A 24546-nucleotide genomic window follows, 5' to 3' on the forward strand; every position below is an offset into this window, starting at 1 on the left:
TGTGTGTGTGTGTGTGTGTGTGTGTCAGGCCCTTCATGTGGTTCAGTCTGGATATAGTAGCCTGTTCTCTCCTAGTATCTCAGGTCTGATGATCTCATTCCAGGTTTTAGGCCATTGGTCTTAATGCCTTTGGCAGCTGGACCATCTGACTGGTTCCAGCTTCTTGACTCTTTTAGACTAAATCAAGAACTTTTTAAAAAATTAGCCACCAGTTCTTTTTCCCCCCACTTTGAGACAAGATCTCCTGTAATTCTGAGGATGACCTTGAACCTCTAACCTTCCCGGCTTTACCTCCTGATTACTTATGGGATTACAGATGTGTCTATTGTGATTAGTTTTTAGGGTGCTATAGGTTGAACCCAGGGCTTCATTTGTAATAGTCACTTTATCAGCTTATCCACATCTTTACCCTGAATTCCCAGTTCTTTTTTTTTTAATCTTTTAATTTATATTTTTGAGAAATTCACACAATATATTTTGATTAGATTCATTCTCCTCTCCCATCCCCCATCTCCTAACATTCAGCTTCAAATTCCCTCTCTTTAAAAACAAAGAAAAACAATGCTCCCCCTTCCCTCAAAAACCAAAAAACTAGCCAGGCAGTGATGGCACACACCTTTAATCCCAACACTTGGGAGGCAGAGACAGGCAGATTTCTGAGTTCGAGGTTAGCCTGGTCTACAGAGTGAGTTCCAGGACAGCCAGGGCTATACAGAGAAACCTTGTCTTGAAAAACAGAAACAAAAACAAAAAAAAAATAAACAAAGCAAAACAAGACAAAACTATGAAGTCCGGTTTGTGTTAGTCATCTACTCCTAGGCCTGGAGCCTGCCCTGGAGTGCGGTGGATATACCAGGTGTAGCGCCGCTGAAGACAACAAACCTTTCTGCTCACTGCAGCAATCTAATGCCAATAGCTCCTTAGCTATGGATGGGACTCCGTGCCTACTTCTGTCCTGCTATGCTGAGGCTTTGTCTAGCTTTAGCTTGTGCAGATCGGATGCCTATCACAGTCTCTGTGCATCTGTCTTATTGTGTCTGGAAAACACTGTTTTCTTGAGGTCACCCCACCACCACCACCACCCACCTCTGGCATTTACAATCTTCCCACTCCCTCTTCCATGTAGATAAGTCCCTGAGCCTTGAGGGCAGGGCTACAGTATAGACATTCCATTTAGGACTGAGTGCTCCAATGGCTTTCTTCAGTGTCTGCACATTGTCCATTGGTGAGTGTGTGAAAGAAGACGCTTCTCTGACATGGGCTGAGCATTGATCTATGGGTATAGCAATGTATCTTTAGGAGTGATTTTTATTTCTATGTCTATTTGACAGAGCCATAGTCGTAGGTCTCCCCCTAGGGTCTGTGACCTATACAGCTCAGGCTCTTGGCCTTAACATGGTTAAGGATGGTTTCTGTCTCTTGGAATAGGACTTGCATTCAATAGAATGTGGCTGTTTATATCCCCATAATATTCATGGCACAATGCACCACAATTCCTAGTGCTTAACTTCAAGGTAGAAGGGAACTTATTATCATGTACAAAGGAACCAAAGATTAACATCTAAAAGGTGTTGGCTGTGCTCTCAGATAAAAAATAGTCATGGCTCTTTCTTGAGTTTAACATGTGAAGGCTGCCAGGACGGGTCTGAAATCGCTGTCTGGTAATACATTAAACAAGTGGTGTGTCTGAACAGAACCATGATGTCCTTGTATAAACCTCATTGCCCTTGCATCAGTGAGGTAGCTTAGTAGATGAGGACATTTGCCATCAAGGCTAAAGATCTAAGTTTGATGTCAGGGATCCAGATGGGGAACCAACCCCCAGCAGATGTCTTCTCACCTCGACATGTATAACCTACACATGTGTGTACACATACAATGGAAAGCTCATTGTTCCTGGCCTTAGTTTCTACTTTTCACATGTTTTCCAACTCCAAGAGCCTTGCTAGTGTCAGCAGTCTAGAGCTAGATCTCTGAAACTGACTGGTCTTATCAAGAAACCCATTTTCCCATGGCAAAGGCCAACTGGTGACCGTGAAGATCTGAGGCTCCCCATAGGACTGCCTTCAGACAGATGCACTAGAGTCCTGGAGACAGACAAGGAATGAGTCTGCCGGCTTACTACTCTACTTCCCTTTATCCCAAAGCCATAGAAAAGGACAGCGATGACAGAAAATGAAGTGAGAGGAGGCTCTGGATACACTGATGTAATCTAGAATCAGGGAGGTTTTGGTCAATCACGTCTTCAGCAAGAGACAAACAAACCACCATGTTTGCATAGGGTGAGTCACTCTTGCTCCACCTTAAGCCAACAATGGCAGCTCCAGTCTGTCCTTTCCATTTCCCATCATGCACTCACAATGTGCTAGGTGACTTGGGCTAGGAGTGCTCCCTAAAACTTGACACTGCATATTGTCTTCCTTTTTCCTTGTCCTTCTTTGGCACAGTAAAAAGCAAAGGTGCGGGTGGGGGTGTGGGTGGGCAGGGATGCCCTTAAATTATGCTTTCACGAGACTCAGCAGTTTCTTTTGACTGACTATCTAGCAGTTTAAAGATCAGAAGATAAACTCTATGTGCCCTGTCTTGTTTGGTAACCAGGCCTGGCTACAGACAATTTTGTCAATGCACTATGTTCACTGTTAATCTAACTGCTACCAAGACCTATTTTCTTGCCTTAAAGTAGACTGAAAATTGAGTGGTGTGTGTATGTGTGTGTGTGTGTGTGTGTAAATGCAGGTATACTTGTTGAGGAATGTGTGTTCCATGCATGTCTGTATATTGGCTTGAAGACTGACATCAAGTTTACTGAGAAGTAGAAACCTGCAGAATTAAAATATTCTTGAACTCAGAGAAAGTTGACCAAGGATATATAGCAGGCGTGTATGAATACAGTGGTTCTGGGGGTTCGAGGTCAGAGAGATGGCTTAGTGGGTCAAACAACCTGCCACATAAGCCTAATGACGTGAGTTCAATCCCTGGAACCTATCTAAAACACTGGATGTGGTGGCTCATCCCATGTTAAGATGAGAGGGCAGAGCCAGGATATTGGCCAAGAGCTCATGAGCCAGCTAGCCTGGAGAAGGAGGCAGAACTGTAGAGACTCAGGTTCACACAAGGCAGAAATTGAGAAGTAATTTCAAGAAGTTATCTTTTGTCCTCCACACATTGGCACCCACATGCCTGCCGCTGTATGCACACACCCACAAATTTATGAAATGAGAGGGTGTTCTTAAGTATAGAGGTAGCTTCTTGTTTTATGTAAAGATGAATATTTGACTGGAGCTTTTCTTTCTACTTCCTTGTAGATTTTCAATTATGTTCAGTACCTGATTTTTAAAGCTCCCATATGTCTTCATTTTGGAAGAGCCTGTGTTTCCCGGATATGCTGGTGGTAAAGGGGGGTAGGGTGTTCATCTTATGGGCAAACCCCAGGGCCATTCTTCTGCCTACTCGGCCTTCTCTAAGTGATTGAAAAGCGCACTTGACACACATTCCCTTTCTACAGATCAATCTATAATTAAATCCAGGAAACCTTGCTGACGGTGGAGCCCGCAGGTGTTAGATTTGCTATTTGTTCTTGCAAAAGCCCACAGTTCTGGATTGTATGTGGCTGCCACTGGCAGGGCCAGTTAAGGTGACTCTGAAATGTTTGTTCTGCCTGCCGTTCATTTTGTTTGGTGAAAATGAAAGCCTGCCAGCAGAATGGACCTGCTTGGAATACAGATGTAGGCATTTTCTTACAAAACTCAAGCACTGATTTTTTTTTTCCCAGAGAAGACTAAAGGTTACTTCCCTATTGGGCCAACAAATAAGAAACCATCGCTAAGCAGTTAAGAATAGGTAAATACAGACGGCTCTTGCAAGGGGGAGATGTCTGGTGGGATGCCTGCGCGGAGCTTAGACTTAACAGCTTCATCAAAGAGAATGTGTTAAATGCTCATTAACTAAATGTACAAATGATTCCCAACTGGGAGGTGTTACAAACAACAGAGAAAACACCCCCCCACACACACACACAATTACATGCCTGTGTGCACACAAAGCAGAAAATGCACTAAACTTCTGCTTGGAAAACAAACCTGAGATTAAATCATCATAAATGAGAACATCCAAAGACAGCAGCTACATATGCTTCCTCCAGAGTTAAGTTGAGAATTCTTGAAAGGTAAGATTTAGGATTGGCAGGATGGCTCACTGGCACTTGTTGGGGTTTGGTCTTTTGCTAGGTATTGTAATGTTAAATAATGCCCCCCCCCCCCCACAAGGCATGGTTACTGCCAGGGACTAGAGAATCTGCATGTAGACCTAAGCAATGCTATGTAACTTTGTTCCCCGAGTGGTGAATAAAGATGCCCACAGCCTATAGTTAGGCAGAAAAGAGATAGGCAGAGTTTTGGTTCCTGGGCTTGGGTTCTGAGGAGGAGCATGAGGAGGAAGAGAGAGAATGGAGAGAGGAAGATGCCATAGGGTAGGTGAGTCATGAAAACATGCCCATGAGGGCTGGCCAATTGGAGTTAAGAGCAGCCCAGATGGAACATGACAAGTTATAATGGGGTTGTGGATGGGGAAGTAGATTCTAATTAATGGATAGATATCTGCCCAGCTCTAGTGCTGATGAAGGCTTATTATAAATATAAAGGTTTGTATCTTTTACCTGGGAACTGAATGGTCAAAGGCAGGGTAGAAACCCTGAGTAAGATTAAATAGCTACTACAACAGGTACTTGTTGCTAAGCCCTCAATTTGATATCCTGAACTCACAAGGTGAAAGGTAAGAACTCTGACCTCCACATGAGAGCTGTAGCTCGTGTATACTCCCTGTACATACATATACCTATATACATGCACACACACACACACACACACACATACACACACACACACACACACACACACACACATACACATGTAAAATCAAATAGCTATTCTTCACTTCTGATGAATGTTTTGGGGATTCTCCAAGGAAGGCTGTGGCTGAGGGGGCAGAGACACTAACATCTTCATACTTAGAGGGGAGAGTCTGCTGTCCCCAACACAGTTGCAGTGGTCATAGGAGAAAGGCCTGCTGCTGACATGCCTCTAGACTCAAGATCTGTAAACAAAGTCCTTTATTTTCCAAGGCTTCAAGGAAACATCAGCCCATACCGTTCTCTGTAGTGGGGAGAAGGTAAACCTAGACCTGGATCACACTGGCGCCCTTCGTTGCCTCTCTGGTCCCCCTCCTTGAAGTTACTTTGAGTATTACATAGGTGTCCTCAGGGAACTGGTGCATGACCAGGATCTCTTGTCTCATCCTGATACTGTCAGAGAACCAGGACAAAGGCAGAACTTCTGTTCTTGTCTCACCTCAAATATGACTCTTTGGACTTTGCCTGCAGGCTCTTGGAACAACACACACACACACACACACACACACACATGCTCACATGCACACACACACGCACACGCACAAGCACAAGCACACAAAGCACCCAGGCAATAGGCTGAGGCACGTGGAGGACTAGGTGGCAGACTACCTGAGCTGTAGTTCTGTGTCTGCTGTTCTCACTGGATTATAGATCCCTGCTTAGCTTGGGGATTTGTTATGGACTGAATTGGATACTCTTCCAGATTTATATGTTGATGTGAGGAGAGAGTTTTGGAATGGGTACTTGTGTCAAAATGAGGCCATCATAGTGGATTTCAAGTCATTGGGAATGGTGCCTTTATAATATGACATTAGGACGTGGACACATGGAGGGAATAACACATGAACATACAGGAAGAAGATGGCCATCTCCAAGCCAAAAGGAATGGCTCCAGAAATAGCTAATCCTGTTGATGTGTCGTCTTAGACTTGCAGCCTCTAGAATGGGAAAAACAAATTCCCTGACATAAGTCATCCAGACCATGGATCTTCTATAGCAGCTTTATGTGCTAATATAGGATTCTTAAAGAAGGATGCATGAAGCAGAGACAAGGAGGTCTTTGATCTCATGATACTGAGAAACATTTTGTGTAGCTATACACTTTTTAGAGGAATGTTATATTCACCACTACCACCGCCACCGCTGCTGCCCAAACAGGGTCTTCTGTATCCCACACTGGCTTCAAATTTGCTATATAGAGAGGATCACATTGAACTTCTGATCCTCCTGCCTACACCTCCGGGGTGCTGGCATTGCAGGTCTACAATACCATGTGATGCTGGGGATCTTTATTGCTTGCTAAGCAAGCACACTTATCAACTGGGCACACCCCCTAGTTTAAGGGACCATCCTTTAGGAAGGGTTCAGTCTTGATTTATGATATGAGAAAGCTGACAAGCATTGGCTAGACCTAGATCATGCTAAAGTTCCTCTTGAAGCCAAATTTCAACTCTAACAAACAAGACTTATTCAGTTTCTAACACACACAGGCAACTTGAGATTCTGGTAACTCAGGGAACATCTGGGCCACCTGCTGGTTATGGGTCACCAATTCTCAAGTCCAGATGTCTGGCCACCCTCCTTTTATGAAGGCTGTACTGAGAACTGGTAGAGCTGCTTTGATCATGTGGTTGAACACAGTACGAGCCGGGCCAGGATTGCAAGCCTGACACATTTAGAACATTTCATTTTCACCTAAAAGTAAAGTCAGGGAGCTGAGCATATGGCTCAGCCTGTAAAGAGTTTGTCCGGCAAAGGTTGAGGACCAAACTTAGGATCCTCGGCACCCACATAAAAGTCAGGTGGGTAGAGTGGCCTATTTGTAAGGTGGAGAGCAAACTGGCTACCCAGACTAACCAAATCACTGAGCTCTGGCCTTATGTTAAAGGAGGAGACAAGAGAAGACACCCAGTGGCAACCTCTACTATCTGAACTTGTATCCATGCCTATGTGCTCACATACACATACACATACATTTGCACCTGCACAGGCATGTATACCTACATATATCACAGACATGTGAAAATGTACTTGTGCATATGAACACCACACACACATACATACATGCTTTAAACATGAAAATAAAGGTAGGGTCAAAATCTTTTATTGGAACTATCAATGAAACTCTAGGCATGGACCATACACATGGAACTAACCGATGAAACCCCACATGGACATTGTATATAGATCTCCTTGAAATGCATGGAAATTGGATAAAAAAATATAACCTCTCATTGCTTTTGGATAAATAGCATGGGTGATATAAATGTGTTTCTTGCATTGCCTTGTAGAGTTCTCTTGGTATGACTCTAGAGAATGAGTGGCTTGTGTGTGTGTGTGTGTGTGTGTGTGTGTGTGTGTGCGTGTGTGTGTGTGTCTGTAATACCCAGAGGTCACACTTAGTGCTGGGTGAGAATTTCTCTACTTTGTCGGGTCTGAGGAAGGAACCCAGGGCTTGCAGATGGTAGGCAAGAACATTCCCAATGGACTACACTGCAGAACCCTTATCATCTAAGAACAAGGCTGTATGTTCAAATTCTAGTCCTTAAAACAACAACAAAACCCCTCTGAGAAGAGAAATTTAGATTAATAGCTTCCTTTGGAGCTGAGGGAGCTGGGCTGTGTGAGGCCCAGAGTGGCTCTCCCTGTGCATGGGATATTTTTTCTAAGTTGTATTCTGGCCATGAAGTTGTCCATTAACTCATCTAATCTAAACAGTCTAGTATTAAATTTTAAATAAACTTTACAACAACCTTTCTTGAAAAAAAAAAGGTTTACTTAAGCCTTAAAAATGTTCACGTCAGTTGACTGAGAAGCTCTACTTCAGGAAGAAAATAATCTGAATTGAGGACAAAGTCGGTCATACTGGAAGTTCATTGTAGTGTTATTTCCAATTTTGAAAAATTGGAAATAACTTTTAAAGATACAACAAAGAAGAAAGACTGAGGAAATTATGTTACTTCTATTACATGGACTTCAAAAAAGATGCTTACAAAGAGGTTTTAGTTGTACAAGGAGCATTTGATAAAACTTTAAATAGAAAATCAGAATATTAAATTATGCATAAAACAAGACTTCAAAGTCCTGGAAAAGACTGAAGAAAAAAAAAAGGAGAAAAAGAAAATACAGCAAGTAGGAAGTATCCCTGGGTTTGTAATTACAGCCTTTTCTTGTGTCCAAGTTTTTGTTTGTTTTACAAGGCTGAGGATCAAAGACCAAAGTCAGGGCCTTGGTCATGCTGCGTGGGTCCTGGACAGCTAAGCACCCAGCCCCTGAAAGTTTCCATTTTTATACATGGGAGCATGTCACTCTTTTACAAACTGGAAAGATGAACGAAGACCAGCCTGACTATTGGTTCTTGTCATTAAAACCCTCCAGGTAGGCTCTTCTTTTATTGCTGAGCTGGGTGGCTTCGGACTCTCCGCCTGAAGCTGGTGTGCTTTGTGGCTAGACTTTGTAGAGTTATGGGTGGACATCTGGAGGTTTCTGGTCTTTTACATGCATTTTGTACTGTGATTTTTCTTGATACAGATGACATAGCTCCAACTATTTGGTATGTTTCCCATACTCCCCCATCAACATCATTGGCTCAGTGTGAAATCTGGATAGACCCACATGCTCTAAGTAGGCAGTGCTCTTGTTCATCTGTGGCTATGGTGTAATGTGATGACCACAGGTTTCTCTCGTAACTGTGTGTGTGAGCGTTCACGCGGACATGTGCACACACATACACACTCACCACCTTGCCACTCTGCCCACATTCTGTCCAGCTAGAGACCTATTGAAGGAAGGCGCCGTGGCAGGTGTCAGTGGCAGCTCTCTCAGAACCCAGGTGGCTTCCAGATGAGTATCACAGCTGCTGAGGGGGATGGGGATGGGAGTGTGGGTTGAGGGGTGCGGTGTGTGTTTGAGGGGGATGAGCTTGACTTCCAGTTACCTTTGTTTTCTTTATGTTCTCCTCTTTCCTCAGTTCACTCATTCATTCAAAAGGAGAGTAACTACTCCAAGGACCCATGATGTCTCAGGACAAGGAGGCCAGCAAGCTTGGTGGCAAGCAAGTGCCAATCCTGCTGGAGAGGAGGCAATGGGGGATCTCTTCAGGCATCCTTTGGATACAGGTCTTTGAAGGGTCCCACCCTTAGTCTTCTTTAGAAGAAAAGAGGCTCAGAACCTGAAATTGTAATAGGGACAAGGGAGCCTGGGACAGAGGGCCAGGCTCAAGCTGGAGTTTGGAGAAGGGCCACCACACTGGGCTATTTATTTATTTATTTATTTATTTATTTATTTATTTATTTATTTCAATGGAGTCTCTCTATACAGCCCTGGCTGTCCTTGAACTCCCTATGTAGACCTCCCTATGTGGCTTTGAATTCACAGGTAGCCACCTGTCTCGGCTTCCTGAGTGCTGGATTAAAGGCACGCGCCATCATGTTGGGGTCTTATCTCAAGTTTCACTGAACACACTTCACTATGCAAATATGTGATCTTATCAGGATAGTGTCCAAAGAGCTTCATAAACATCTTCCCTTATCAAGCCAGACAACATTTAATGTTTCATGCCCCTCCTGTTTCCACATGGATCACCCCTTTATACCCCTCCCAGACAATCATTCTTAACCCTTTCAGTTTTTTTTTCTAAATTTTTCTGGCATTTTCTTAGTTTTCAAACATTTTTGCTATTTCTTTGTCTTCCTATGGGGAACATATAGGTATTATCTACTGACCTGAAAAATAATTGCCTTTAGTTGGTTCAAGAACCAGGCAATGACCAGGTGGTGGTGGCGCATGCCTTTAAGTCCAGCACTGGAGACAGAGGCAGGCAGATGGATCTCTGTGAGGCCAGCCTGCTCTATAGATCAAGTTCCAGGACAGCCAGGCCTACACAAAGAGAAACCCTGTCTCAGAAAACAACCAGCCAAAACGACCAGCCCATAATTCATTCTATAAAATAGAATTGAACATTCCTGTGCATTGGATCCCTAAATCATAAGCTGTTTATTTCTTCTCAGTATTGCAGATTGGAACTTAGAACCTTACACACCAGGCAAGCTCCCTGCTACCTAGGTGTGTCCTCAATGCTCTTTTGACCCTTCAGGCAGGGTTTTACTAAGTGGCCCAGGCTGGTTTGGGGCTCACTCCGTAACCTAGGCAAGCCCAGTCTGTCTGTCAAGTCGCAAGGACTGCAGGTCTGCTGCACTGGGCCCACCTTACAAGTGATAGTTAATACTCCATCTTGCTCTCCCCTTCATTTTCCTTCTTCTGGTCTCTCACTGTATTACGTCAATACCTGCAGCAGGCAGGATTTGAAAGGCACACTCTTGGGAAAGCTGTGTAGGCTGAGTTAAGGGCTGAGGACTTCCTGGAGGGAAAGGGGCCTGAGGCAGCTTTAGACTGCAATGAAATTCTTGAGTCAGTCTCAAGGGAGATCCCAAACAAAGCCATGTGATGCTCTGGGTGGGACCAGCTAGCTGCTCAGTTCTCTTCTTGCTGTGCTCAGATTGTGTGTGTGTGTGTGTGTGTGTGTGTGTGTTTGTGAGGACAGCAGGGGACTCAGTGTGACACACTCCTTAGTCACCCCATCCTTGAAACAATAGGTCTCAACCTGTGGGTCATGAACCCTTTAGGGTTCACGTATCAGATATCCTGTATATTACAATTGATAGCAGCATCAAAATCATAGCGATGACGTAGCAATGAAGTAATTTTATGGTTGGGGTTACCACAACATGAGGAACATTGAGAACCACTGCTTTAAAGGCAGGTGGGAGCGGTTTGTCTTTTTATGGCTATCAGGTTTATATTTATATATTATATCTATATAACTTTAGGATCTGTTCCTATCAAGGGCTTCACCTTAGTACATGCTATAACCAGATTTTATACTGTTTTATTTCTTGGAGTTTTCTTTTGTATTTAGAAATTGTGTGTGTGTGTGTGTGTGTGTGTGTGTGATGTCCCCTCAATTGCTCTCTACTTTCCTTCATTTATTTTTGGATATTCTTTTCTTCATCCATATCTCCGTCAATTTCTTTCATTAGTGTCTTGCTTCTCCAATTTTGTTTTTGGAGACAGGATTTCACATTAAACCCTTTAACTGGGAGTCCACTGATGGACTGGCTGGCCAGCGAGTCCCACAGGCTTCCTGTCTCTGGTTCCTTAGTGCTGGGATTACACTCACACACTGTCACTCTTTCGCCTGGATTTTTTTTCCCCATGAGAGCTGGAGATCCAGTTTAGGCCTGCCCACTAGCAAGGCAAGCACCTCACACACCCACTTCACACACCGAGCCAGGCTTCTAACCCTGAGGACTTTCTCTTCTCACTTGCTTGCTGTTGGGTTTGAAGTGCTGGGATGGAGTTCAGAGCCTCAGATGTGGGGGCAAATGCTCTACCACTGAGCCACACCCCTAGTCTTCTCCCATAATCTTATATGACAGGGTCTTCCAGAAGCTTCCAGGAGGAGCTTAATGTTGTTGGTCTCCCCGTGGATAAGTCTCAGACGTTATAATCCTGTCCTCATAATCCTGAGGTCACTGTTTCCTGGTGTCTCATCTTCCTGATGGAAGGGACTGCTATTTGGACTCACGCTGCTGTGTGTCATCTTCCCCTCCCCACCCACCATCTCTCCCTCTATTCCTTCCTTCCTTGCTGTTTTTAGGACCTCCTCCTACCTCTCTTTTGAAATTTCACAGTGATGTGTGGGTTTTTTGTTTGTTTTGTTTTTTGTTTCCTTGTTAGATGCTGGCAGTTAATTGAATAATAATTAAAAAAACCCAAACCCTTGCAACAAAAAGGAAATCTTGCATCTCCTGGGTTGCTGGTGGGGAGGGAGGGGCCAGGCTGTGTATAAACTGGTTGACGGCTTGCTTCCTCCTTGCCTGCCTGAGGGTTGGTGGCCATCTTGACACAGTAACTAGCCAGACCTGGAAGTTTATGACCTACTGACTCCTTCAAAGAAAACAAAAAGCTACCTGTCCCTGACCCCAGGAATATAATAGTATCTAAGACAAAAACAAAAACAAATAAACAAACAACCCAAGATCTGCCCCCTCCCCCAAACAAAATCAGGCAAATTAGATAAGACCATATTGGATACCATCTTTGAATTTGGATTCCGAACTCATCCTAGGGCTGGTAATACAAACGGGCATGGTGTATATGATTCCTTGGACTATGCAAAGAAAAATGAGCCCAAACACACACTTAAGAGACATGACCTGCAAGGAGTTAAAAAGAACCCTCGATAAGCAACAAGGAAGACAAGAATAGAGGGGAAAGGTCAAGGGCGTAGCCACAGCCGGTGTTGGTGTTGGAAGATCTCAAGTGGAGTGTCTGCCTTGGCTAGAATTTTTTTACTAAAACAAACAAACAAACAAACAAATCCAAAAAGATCCCCCAAACATAAAACTAAACTAAAAACTAAAAACAAATCCTGCCTAATATCATGTTTTGGGAGCTGAGTTCAGAAGGTAGAGTTTCATTAATTTTGTAGCTAGTTTCAGGAAATGGTGGTTTTTGGGTTCACTCTCCTCTGCTCTTCTGTTGTGGTAGGAGGAGCAGGAGGCTCAGCTTCTTGGTTACCCAGACGGGGCTGAGATGATGGTAACTGGAGCTGCACCTGGGATTCTAATTGCTCTTACCACAGACTTCCAAAGCTTCCCACCTCTACCCCAATTTCTGCCCTCTCCCATGCTCTAGTCCCCTTCCTTGCACCCCAATTCTACCTCCTCTGAGACTTTTGAGGTTCTCCTTAGGGGTGTTTTTCAGACTCCCCTCGTTAGTTGCCATTGTCTCCCTCAATCCACTTTTTTTTGTGTGTGTGGTTTTAAGGTGTTTATTGTAGAAAGGCAGAGAGAGGGAGAGAGCAGGGAAGTAGAGGCCAGCCATGGCCACTTGGAGAGTGGGAAAGGGAAGGTGAAGAGAGGCTGGGCAAGAGAGCAAGAGTAAGAGCAAGAGAATAATAGGTAAGAGCAACCCATTTTTATATTCTCAAATTTTGTTGGTATTTCGTATTTCTGTAACCCACTTCCACTCCTTTCAGGATGGACATGTGCCCAAGATGTCGTGGTTAATGCAAAGTCACTTCTTTGCTACTTATTTGCTAACACACTTCAGGTCAATCAATACACTATCTCAAAATCACTGAAAGCAGGACTCCATTGTAGAGTATGTTTAGAGGAAACCTCCTTACTCTTTTTTTTTCTTTAATCCGTAAATGTTTTTCTTTTTGGAAGGGCCTCTAAACTAGTTTTTCCTCAATGTTAACAAAGGCTTGCCATTCAAACAACATAAATAAAGGAATCCAATCAATGGAGCGACTACTGTGTGCTAGTTGCTAGAGTGTGTTTTCTGTGTAGTCAATGTGCCTCCTTTGAGGCTCAAGGAACCTTTGCAAGGTGGGCATAACACTCATCATTATGAAGAGGACTCTGCTTTTCAAACTCCTCCCAGGACATTCTGATTTCCAAGAAATGAAGAGCTGGCAAGGCATAGACCCTGGATTCAAATGGGTCTTCCAACGCCTAACCTGATTACTCTTTCTGGGGCACTTTGCTGTCGATCCTGAAGAAGGAATGGATGTTAGGCAACAGTCATATGTGCATGCCAAGTGCTTCATGTGGGAATGACAGGTCCACCAAGGTAGAGACTGTATGTGGTTCACCCATCACCATCTCCCAAGCATGAGAACACTGCTTGCCTCATTGGGTGAATGCATCCATTCATTTTCTTTTTCTTTTTTTTTTTAAATCACGCATGGAGGGAGGTGAGGGGTGTCACCTTAAGGAATGCTCAGAGCAAGTCCTTTGGTAGGAAGTTAGGAAACACGTTCCAGAATCCTTAGGCTTTTGTTTCCCAGGAGCCTATACTTACTAGGTGTGCTACCTACATGCAGTCTGAGAATTATCCACAACAACAACCTGCTTTCAGCTGTGCCATAGCTCAGGGGAACGGGGTCTAAGGAGACAGTCAAGGAGCTGGCCTAACTTAGCCCAGAATAACCCAACAGTAAAATACTGAGTGTCCAGTACATTTTAGGCACCAGATATGGAGATTTTTATATTCACAGAATCTCTTTTTATTCTTACAAATGTCCCTCTGACTCCTAGGTAGCCAGTTGGCTTAAATTTAGATTCTTAAATATTCATTTGCCCAATAGAACGGTTACTCAAAATTCAAGTCTGGTTGTCAACTAGACTTCATTTAATGTCTTATGTTTTCTGGTATTTTGGGGCAGTTTAATGATGAGATGAACCAACAAGCAAGATGGTTCTTGTTTAGGCACAACTAACTACATTTAGTATTTATAATAGGTACCTGTTGAATTTGTGAAAACTTATTCTTTTAAGGAACAGAATTCTTTCACTCAAAAGTGCCATTTTTCTACCTGACCTACTTTTGGACAGTTCGGCTCTTTTTATTCAGCATATGGAAAGCCTTTTTACTGAGAATTTCAATTAAATTAAAATTTAATTTAATATTTATTTCTAGGACACCTGAACTGATGTGCACGTGCTCCAGAGGGCACTGAATTCACACAAATGGGCTTTAGGCGAGTGAGTTGTTCCTTGGTGAAACTGGGAAAGAAGAAAATGCAAATGAAGAATTGGGCAAGTCCATTAACCATTAATAGAGCCTTTTTTCTTCTTCTTCATACATACTGGCATACAAAGAAGCTAGTGGGGCTTCTCTTATTCTCTTGTGTGTGTGTGTGTATGTGTGTGTGTGTGTGTGTGTGTGTGTGTGTGTGTATTGCCCTGATTGATATAGGATGTGATTTCACATTCTTTTAAGTCAGACTTAAAAGACAGCTTCTCTATGGATGTTTCAGAGTCACACAACACTTTTTGGGAATGTTTCACACACTCTAACCCACCTATTCACCTAAACCATTCCCAACTCATCTGAGGGTCACGCTAATGACTTAACTTAGGGATGCTAGAGACAGCCAGAGGGTCAGATAGCCTTGGAAGACGTAGGTAGAAATACTTGTAATAGTAAATTACTAATTCTATAAATTCAATAAAATATAAAGTAAAATATTAACTTTAGACAGATGGAAAAAAGGGGGCCTACACAATATCTGCCTATCTAACAGCACTGGATCAGAATTTGGTTTTGGTTAAATGTACTGATTCTGGTAAAATGCCTATTTTTGATAGCAGACAATGAGATCAAGGGGTCAAAGCAATCTGGGGGGAAGTTGGAGCTCAGAATTAAGCATAGGAATAATGGAACTTGAAGCTGGAGAGACGGATGCTTCAGTGGTTATGAGCACTAACTCTTCCAGAGAACTCAGGGTCTATTTCCAGCACATGGCATCTCACAACAGGATGTAATTCCAGTTACAGGAATCTAATGCCCTCTTCTGGACTCTGTGTTTATTAGGCATGCAAATGTTGCACAGACATGCATGTAGGTAACACACACACACACACACACACACACACACACACACACACAAATTTAAAAATAGAAAAGAATAACAGAATTATTTTAGAATATGAAACTGTCAAAAACTAGTCTAGAAAACAATCAGTGATCTCTTTTGTTTCTTTTTTTTTTTAAGTCTAAGTAAAAACTGCTTTTTGAATAGTGTTGCATGGAGCTTAAGAGCAGAATGCTTGTCTGGCATGCAAGAGACTCTGGGTTTGAATTCTAATACTGTGGAAACTAGGTCCTCTGTTTTGTTGGTTGGTTTGTTTTGAGACGGGTATGCCAGGCTGGCCTTGAACTCATCATAAGTTTCCTGAGTGCTGGGATGATAGGCTGGCACTGCCACTCCTGATACAATTGTCTTCATGTTCATATTTGGAAAACAGTGGGGTACTAATATAAAATAGTATCTTTAAAGCTTCAGAAAGAATGTTGGGACGTGTCTAGACACTGTTTGGGATAGAGACAGTGTTCTTCTGCCTGGTTATGATGTGTGGAAAATTGAGCTTACCTCGACTCTCCCCTGGGTAATTTTTTTTCCCCTTATTTTAAAAAAACCTCCTGAACTTTTCCCCCTCACTTGTTCTTCCAGGTTTCATTTCATTTTCTTTTGAGTGCTGATAAAGGGCAGAGTCAGAATATTGACATGTTACACCAACATGGTGATCCAAAAGCACAGGAGGAACATCCAAAGCTGGAAAGAGACCTGTGTTCCTCTTGGCTTCAAAGTCCCCGTCTGCCAGCCCGGATTTGGATACATTGTTTACTTACACCCATCTTCCACTCTACAGGGCTCAAACTTGGCCAATTCTTTCTAACAGATTATCACTTAATCCTTATAACAACACCTTGAAGGCGGGTGTCACTTCTGTCTTACAGAAGAAAAAAAGAAGGAAAAGCAAGGAACTCCCAAGGCTGCTCTGCCATGGAGGACCAGAACTGGAATCTATTTGCTGCATCTCTGCTGCCCCATTTCTGCCCACGGTTCAGACTTTCCCACATATAGTAAGTTGTACAACGAAGATAGACAAACTCCGTTGATCGCACACTCACGAGACTGCCTTAAGTGCTCGTTTGGAATTTTGCACAACCATCTACCTAGCTATTCGTCAATCTCTAAAGAAGGAACCTTCCCTTCAGTATTCAATCCATGCTTCCATCCGTGAGTCTGCTCTCCTTCCTATCGTGCATACATGGGCTCTTGTGTCAAATATTTTCTTTGCATCAGGCGCTGTAGTACGCTCTGAAAATATCTCCATCTTTAAGTAGTTTTGGGCACAGGGAAGTGACAATAACTATCACAATCATGTGGGAATCTTAGTAGAAATGGGGCTTATCAGATGTTATGAGAATGCAGAATGTAGAAAGAGAGCATTTTAGAACTTTTCTGGGGATACATTTCTTCTAAAATTCTTCCTGTGCAGCCCAGTTTGGACTTGAACTTTCACTTCAGCTTCCTGAATGCTGGGATTAAAAGCATGCTTTGTTAAACCTGGTGGAATGGTTTTAAAATATTCTATTATATGTATTTATATATGTATGTAATTTATGGCATTATTACATTTGTGTGTATATATATTTTCATTATCTGTAATGTATGGATGTTATTGCATTTGTGTGTGCATGTGCTCATGTTCATGTATGAAGATAACAGGATAACTTGTCGGAACTGTTCTCTTCTTTTTTTTTTAAGTTTTATTGCACTATGATGAGAAAAGTTACATGATTTCAATTGTGTTCTCTCCTTTTAACACATGGTCCCAGGGACCTCCGGCTTGGTAGTAGACACCCAGACCGGCTGAGCCATCTCCCTGGCCCTGAGGATTGATTTTAACTGGAGCCCTCAAATTAGATCAGTAGAGAAAACACCTGAAGCTGTGAACCAAGTTTACTCAGAAAGGCTTGTGGCTCAGGGAGTAGAGGCATCTTGGGACATCATGTGGGCGTTTTAACAATTTTGATGTTTGAGTGGAGCAAGAGTTGTCAGGACTTAGAAAGGGAAGAACACGGTCCAAGCAAAAGAAATCACAAGAGGAAAAGTACACACAAATAATTTGCTTGGACTCCAACCCAGGGGATTCTTTGAGGCAGTAGAGGATGACAGAAGACATACAGCAAAGAGTTAGGGTCCAGATCAAGAAAGCAATAGTGTTCAAGACCAAGCAAAAATGGCAAGGACACTAAAAACATTCTCATAAGTATTACTAGAACTCGGTGTAACATTTATTTTCTAATGCCACTAGCCAAATGTCAGGTCTTTCTGTTCCTTTCCAGAAGTTTCTAGAAGATTCTATTTTAGGATAGATTTGCATTCTGGAGTTGAGCTTGGGGCTTGTTTCTGGGTGATCATGTGCTCTGAATTCCAAGTGTGGCTTTCAGAAAACTTCCAAGGAGCAAGGAGCCTGTGAACCTGAATGGTGGCAGGGCTGGTTGGTGCCCCAGTTGTAGATCACCGAATACCTGGTGTGATCCAATAGGGGGCTGTGAGTAAAAGAGGGGCTTGAGGGAAGAGAGCACAGGCCACAGTGAAAACCTGCTCATTCAGTTGGTGAGAAAATAGGCAGGGGGTTGTGGATTACACTTGAGGTCACAGCAGTTGGAGAAGCCATTTTTCTATGTCTCACTATGGAAGGCTCTGGCATATTGCCTTAATGTTATTCCCATGCCTCTACAGTTGCAGAACTAAACAGGAGGATTAACTAGGCTCATTAGATCAAGACACAGGACTGGGATGGTGGTTTGGTTGATAGGGAATGTGTGCCTTATACACAAACCCCTAGGTCCAGTCTCTAGCTCTGCACAATCTGATTGGGGGGTGATGGGACATGCCTGTAATCCCAACACTCTGGAGACGGTGGTGGGTATAAGAAGGTCAAGCTCATTCACAACTACATAGTTAATTAGAGGTTAGCCTGGGCTACAAGAGACCCTGCTTCAAAACATAAAACAAACCAGATTAAGCTGTGTGCAGAGTCATCCCTCCCCAGGGAGCTGATTCTGCATTCACTGTTCCTCTAGATTTTAAACCACCTTGCTAGTGGCCTTACATAGGTCAGGGATGGTTGTTCCATGCCTGATACTCTTCCTTTCAGTCCTCATTGAGCAATACATCTTTTGCACCCTCCAGTACAAACCGGAATGTGTTTGCTTCCTTCTCTAAAATAAAGCCTCTGTCTCTGGGGCATTAACAGGGCATAGTCCCATGACACAGATTCCAGTCAAATTCTGGCATTGAAATAAACCTTCCCTTTTTCAAGAGCCAAGGCAACCAGTCAAGAGCAAGCAGTCTTTGGGCACTGAGATGAGAACGCTACCTGCCAACTGGGTTGCTCTGGGCCTATTGTTTCTGAGACCAGGGGGAAACATAAGGAACAGAGGAGGTTTGTGTTGTTGGGATGCCTTTGATGAACACATCTGCACCAAGTTGAGAAGGAAAATGGGCCAGGTCACTTTCCCCTCTCAGCTTTCCATGGGATTCCTGAACATTCTCACAGGGCAGGACTCATAGAACAGAACTGTTATTTGGCCCAAATCATAACCACGGCACCGCATACCTCCCCTACCGTTTCTCTAACTAGTTCCTTTTAATTACCCATCACCACCTATTTCTGATTTCTGGTGTTCTACTGTACCAAGGAAAGTGGAAACCCACTCAAGGGGAGGCTTTTTAACTTCATCTATCTCCAGTGACGTGTCTTCCAGAGTCCCAGTCCACCACTGTATTTTCTATTTTTTTTTTTTGTTGTTATTTTTTGTTTTTTTCAAGACAGGGTTTCTCTGTATAGCCCTGGCTGTTCTGGAATTCACTCTGTAGGCCAGGCTGGCCTCGAACTCAGAAATCCGCCTGCCTCTGCCTCCCGAGTGCTAGGATTAAAGGCATGCGCCACCACTGCCTGGTTCACCACTGTATTTTCAATCAAGAAGTTTTCATTGAGCAGTTGCCATACTAAACACTGCCCCTCTTGCTCAGAGGCAGCAAATGGAGGGGATAGTTCTAGAGTCAAAACGGTACATAATGAATCTCTGCAACTCTGCATCCTGTAGCCTGACTTTCAGAGCTTTGTACTTGTCTATTTCCTTTTAATTTATTCCATGAATACACACACACACACACCATACATAGTACACATACACACATGTACTATGACCATATATATGGAACACACACACACACATACATACATTTTCCACTCTTCAAAATATTGTTCTCGCAGAGAATACCCAGCTAACCAGAAAGCTGAGAAAGCCACTCTCTCAGTGAACTATGAGACGGCAAACGGTTACTCTGCAGGCCCCAGGTCCCCAGAGGCTTGTAATATGAAGTTCAGAGTCCCAGCCTTCATTCTTAGCATGTGTGGAAATCTTTTAAAATGATTTTGTAGATAAATGGAGGGTGGAAAAGCTTTGGAGTTTTACAGTAAAAACTTTTCTTGGCTTACAAAATCCTTTTTCAGAGCCCTAGAGAAAAATGGATATCTGCATAATTAAATCAATGCATCATATATAATGAATATCAATTCGCAAAAGAACGCAAAGACCTGGCAACACAGTTCTGAGTCGGAGGCTGCCTGGCTCCTTGGAAGTTTGTTCAGTTCCTAACTCACAGAAAGTTCTCCTCGCCATCGTCCTCTCATGTCTAACACTGAGAGGGACACCAACCAAAACAATACAAAACAACTATCTTAGAACTTGAAAATCCACAGCCTACATACCCCAAAATCTTGGTCCTCCATGAAGAGAGCCGTTCGTGGTCTAGCAAGCCATACGTTCAAGTGATCCTGGACTTCCTCTCTGACTCACGCATCCACAGCTCTGATGTAAGGCTCTTAGTAGGAAGCTGTTTTCAATTCAGGGCAGATGTGGGACACTCATGTAGCCCTTGAGATTATGAACTTTAAAACAAATAGCCTGGAGGATGATAAGTCCAGAGGCGGCATCTGCTTCCTGAGGCCTCGCTGGGGCTCCTTCCAAACACTTAACATATGACACTGTGACAGGAAAGCAAGTCTGGCTTATTAGGTTCTCAGCCTGTAAAGCGAAGGCTGCAAACATGCTTTGGAAACAAGCTTGCACATACATTTCAGAGTGCTTAACCAGACCTTCAGATGCATCGGGAGTGAACATCAGGGATTGAAATGCCCCTCCCTCCTGAGTCTCCAAGACGCTTTATACCGTTTATCTCATTTGTGTTTAGTTTTTCCAAAGACTGGAATTGAATTGTTCTGGTTGTCTTTTCTTGGCTCATGAAAGGGAAGGGGAGGGCTAGTCCAAGACTTCCACACAGAAACATCTAGAAATCCATTTAGCATGGCAAGTTTAATGTTCTAGAATTAAAGCTCACAGGGCACAAGCTGTCTCTATCTAAGCACACGACCACACACTCCCACCCCCCATCCAGAGACTGCTTTATGGGGTTGGCCCATTCTCCAGGTTTAACTCCACCCACACAAACTCTATCAGGGGTTTAATATAACTTCATTCAGTTTAATAACCCTGAAAAGAAAGGTTATTAAAACATTAATTTTTGAAGGCACTCCAAGGGGAAATTTTTAATACTTTAGGAAAAAAAAAACCAACAACAAAATGCAAGTTTCATAGAGTGCCTAAAAGTTAATGTGTATTATGTTTCATTCACACAGATAAGTCTATGTGTAAGTCACATCAGTGAAGAAGGAGAAGACAGTCGCATTAAAATGTATATATTTTAAAAAGCGTACTTTAGAGTGTACTCCGTGGCTCTTGGCACAAAAACCTAACAGATACTCTGAGTCTAATCCCTGGGACACAGGGTGGAGTAATGGCATCTATTCCTGAAAGTTGTCCTTTAACTGCTACATGAGCACTGGCATGTACACACATGTACAGCCACGCACTAGTGTTATATATAAATAGAAAATAATTTTGTTCCTTTGTATGGTGAATGTGACATGATGGAGCTAGGTACCTTGAGTCACCAAAGACCCTTAGAGCTGTGAGTTCTGTCATCAAGGCGAAAGACCTGAACTGTCCATTAAACTCTCTCTTAGGGATGTGTTAAAACCTCCCCAGGCAGCATTACTTGCTTTTTATTTCATTTTTGTTCATTTGTTCGATTATTATTATCATTACTACTACTACTTAATTTTTTATATTAAAGGCAGGTTTATTAGGAAGCTGCTCTCGGGCTTGTTCACTGACCTCAAGGATTGAGGTCAGGGGAGTCACCATGGGGAAGGTTGGGGGGGGGAGAGAAAGAGAGAAAGGATGCGTGAGCAGAGAAAAGAGATGAAAGATAGCTTATTATTCTTTTGGCAAGGTCTCACATAGCCCAAGCTAGCCTTGAACTTGCTATGTAGCTGAAGACGGCCTTGAACTCCTGATCTTTCTGTCTCTACCTCCCTAGTGCTGGGCATGTGCCTCTATTTCTGGGTTATAAAGCACCAGTGTCAGGGGTATTGAGACTTCTGGATAGGGCAGAAAGGGATGTCTCATTACATCTCTCTTTGAAGGAATGGACCTAGATAATCCACAACCAGAGTCAGTTTGTCTGTTTGTATAGAGGCTGAATTCAATACATGATTTCTAAAGCAAAGTTCATGTACAGTGATGGCATATTAGCTAAGCCCTGGCAGGCTGGCGAGTGGGGCCTTCTCTCCTGTTTTTTTTTTTGAAAGCATCACTAACTACCACTCCTCTAACATTTCAAGGCCTTCTCCTACCTTGGAACTTAAATTTATAACAAAAGCCGAGAGGCAAAATTCAGCTAAATAGTGGGATCTGATGTATAAGGAAACTTGGGGCTTCATAAGCACTAGGAACCTAGATCATCATCTGCGGCATAGGATACAAGAGAAACTATTCCCCAAAGTTTAATTTCTAAATTCTGTTCTTGATCATGGGCATCAACTATATGTATTAAGTAATTAGGACTGGTTTAAGAAAAAATAATGCTTTTGGACGGAAGTGACCGGGAGATTGTGGTAATCAAAGTGGGTAATTTTAATAAATGCAGGTAACATGGAAGACAGAGTGTTTGGGAATGACTTCTGCCTTATGAATCAGGAAGTCTAACGGCTCGTTAGTCCTAGCATAGATCTAGCTGACTATGTAGCCCTGTCCCTGTCACTTCCTTGTCATTCTTGTTTGTTTACTGCTGCTGTGATAAAAATGCCAATCAAAAGCGACTTGGGTGCATGTGCTATTTCAACTTATATGTTAAAGTCCATTATGGAGGGCAGCCAGGGTAGGTGCTTAAAGAGGAACCTAGAGGGGGAAACTGAGGCAGAAACCATGGACGAACATAAAGGAGAGCTGCATGCTGGTTCACTTTCTCTGCTTGCTCAGCTTTATTTCCTAGACAGCTCAGGCCTCCTTGCTTAGATCTCACAACCCAGAGAGGGTTGGGCATTCCTACATCATTTATTAATTAAGAACATGCCTCACAGACACACCCGCAAGCCAATCTGAAGGAGGCTATCCCTTACTTGAGGTCCCCTTTTCCCAGACAATTCTAGTGAGTGCCAAGTGGGTAAAAACTACCCAGCACAACTGATTTCTGCCTTTTTCCTGGCCCATACAAAGGAAGTGCTGGTTTGTTAGATCTTCCTCTAACATCCAGAAGGAGGACTCTGTGGCCTACGATGTCATGTTTGGTTTTGAATTTGGGTCTTAGAATCGTAGGAGCATAGTTAGTTATGCACATAAAAGCAGCGTCTACAAGTGTACAGTGCTTAGCGGTCCCAAGCCTTCATCAGGCGAAGACCCATAGCACTCCCCTGAGATGATCTTTTCTTCACAGTCAAAAGAGACATCCACTCACCATTATGAAGGAGCTTGTTACTTCAGGAATATCTTCTTAGGATTAGCATTACCTTTAAGATATTCTTTACATGTCTAATACTGATATTGGGTCAAATTGTGTCCCACCTCCATCTCCAAATTCCTATACCAAAGTCCTAGTCTCTATAGCTCAGAATGTGACCTCAATGGGAAAGGATTTTTACAGAAGGAATGAAATCAGAAGGAGACACTCAGAATATGGCTGGATCCAATTCTAATGGTGCCCTTATTAAAAAGGAGAAACTCGGTCACAGAGACACACACGCAACGAGAACGCTGTGCATGAAGAGAGAGAGAGACACTGGCGAGCCAAAGCCTGGAACTGATCCTCCTCTCTCGGTCCTCAGAGGGAACCATCCCTAACAATACCTTGGTCATAGACTTCCAGACTCTACAACATTAAGGCAACAAACCATGTAAGCCACCATGCCAGTGCTTTAGACCCATAGCCCTAGTTAGCAAATGCAGCTAGCATCTCCCCAAATCTGAATTTTCCACTGCATCTTGTATCCCATTCTGTCCCAGATTCTCACCATACACAAATCAAGGTATCTTAGTGCCCGAGGATGGTGGGATGGAAGAAATGAACTCCATGAATGGGCTGACCAAGGGGAATTCTTCAGTAGTCATTCATTTATTTAGTTATTTAGCTTTTTTTCCTTTTTCTTTCTTTTTTTTTTAAGATTTATTTATTTTATTTTATGTGAGTATGTTATAGCTGTCTTCAGACACAACAGAAGAGGGTATCAGATCCCATTACAGATGGTTGTGAGCCACCATGCGGTTGCTGAGAATTGAACTCAGGACCTCTGGAAGAGTAGTCAGTGCTCTTAACCTCTGAGCCATCTCTGCAGCCCTTAGCTTTTCTTTTAACTTAGAATTGCATTTATTTATGGGCATGTGTGTATGTGTGTACATACATGCCTTTGGAGATCAGTGGGTAACTTTGGGGAACTGATAATTGTTTCTACTACTTTGTAACTTCTAGGGGTCGACAATAAGTTATCAAAGTTAGGTATAGGGTTACATGCCTTTCAGCATCCAGAAGGCAGAGGGAGCTGAATCTCTGTGAATTTGAGGACAGTCTAGTCTATATATCTAGTTCCAGGCCAGCCAGGGCTACATAGTGAGACTTCATCTCAGAACACACACACAAACACACACATACAACCACACACACACAGACAACCCCCACTCACTCACACACACACAGACACACACATACACACACACAGACACACACACAGACACACAGATACACCAACACACACACACATACACAGACACACACACATACACACACCTTCCCACACCTCCACATACACACACACACAACCACACAGTCACACACAGACACACACATACACACACACACACACACACACACA

At 43.0% G+C, this 24546-nt stretch overlaps 1 protein-coding gene across 2 annotated transcripts in view; it reads right to left on the reverse strand.

The window, feature by feature from the left end:
• Positions 1-24546, reverse strand: part of Sash1 (SAM and SH3 domain containing 1) — a 314087-nt gene that overhangs the window by 206737 nt on the left and 82804 nt on the right. Inside the window, exon 1 of one of the 2 annotated variants that reach the window (XM_031380358.1) lies at positions 20053-20111. The exons of the other annotated variant lie outside the window; for it this stretch is intronic. Coding sequence (XP_031236218.1) covers positions 20053-20073 — 21 coding nt within the window. The 5' untranslated portion in view covers positions 20074-20111. Of the gene's footprint in view, positions 1-20052; positions 20112-24546 lie in introns of those variants that run through there. 2 annotated transcript variants of the gene reach the window in all.

Source organism: Mastomys coucha, unplaced genomic scaffold (genome assembly GCF_008632895.1).
Source record: "Mastomys coucha isolate ucsf_1 unplaced genomic scaffold, UCSF_Mcou_1 pScaffold2, whole genome shotgun sequence".
NCBI classification, from domain to species: domain Eukaryota; kingdom Metazoa; phylum Chordata; class Mammalia; order Rodentia; family Muridae; genus Mastomys; species Mastomys coucha.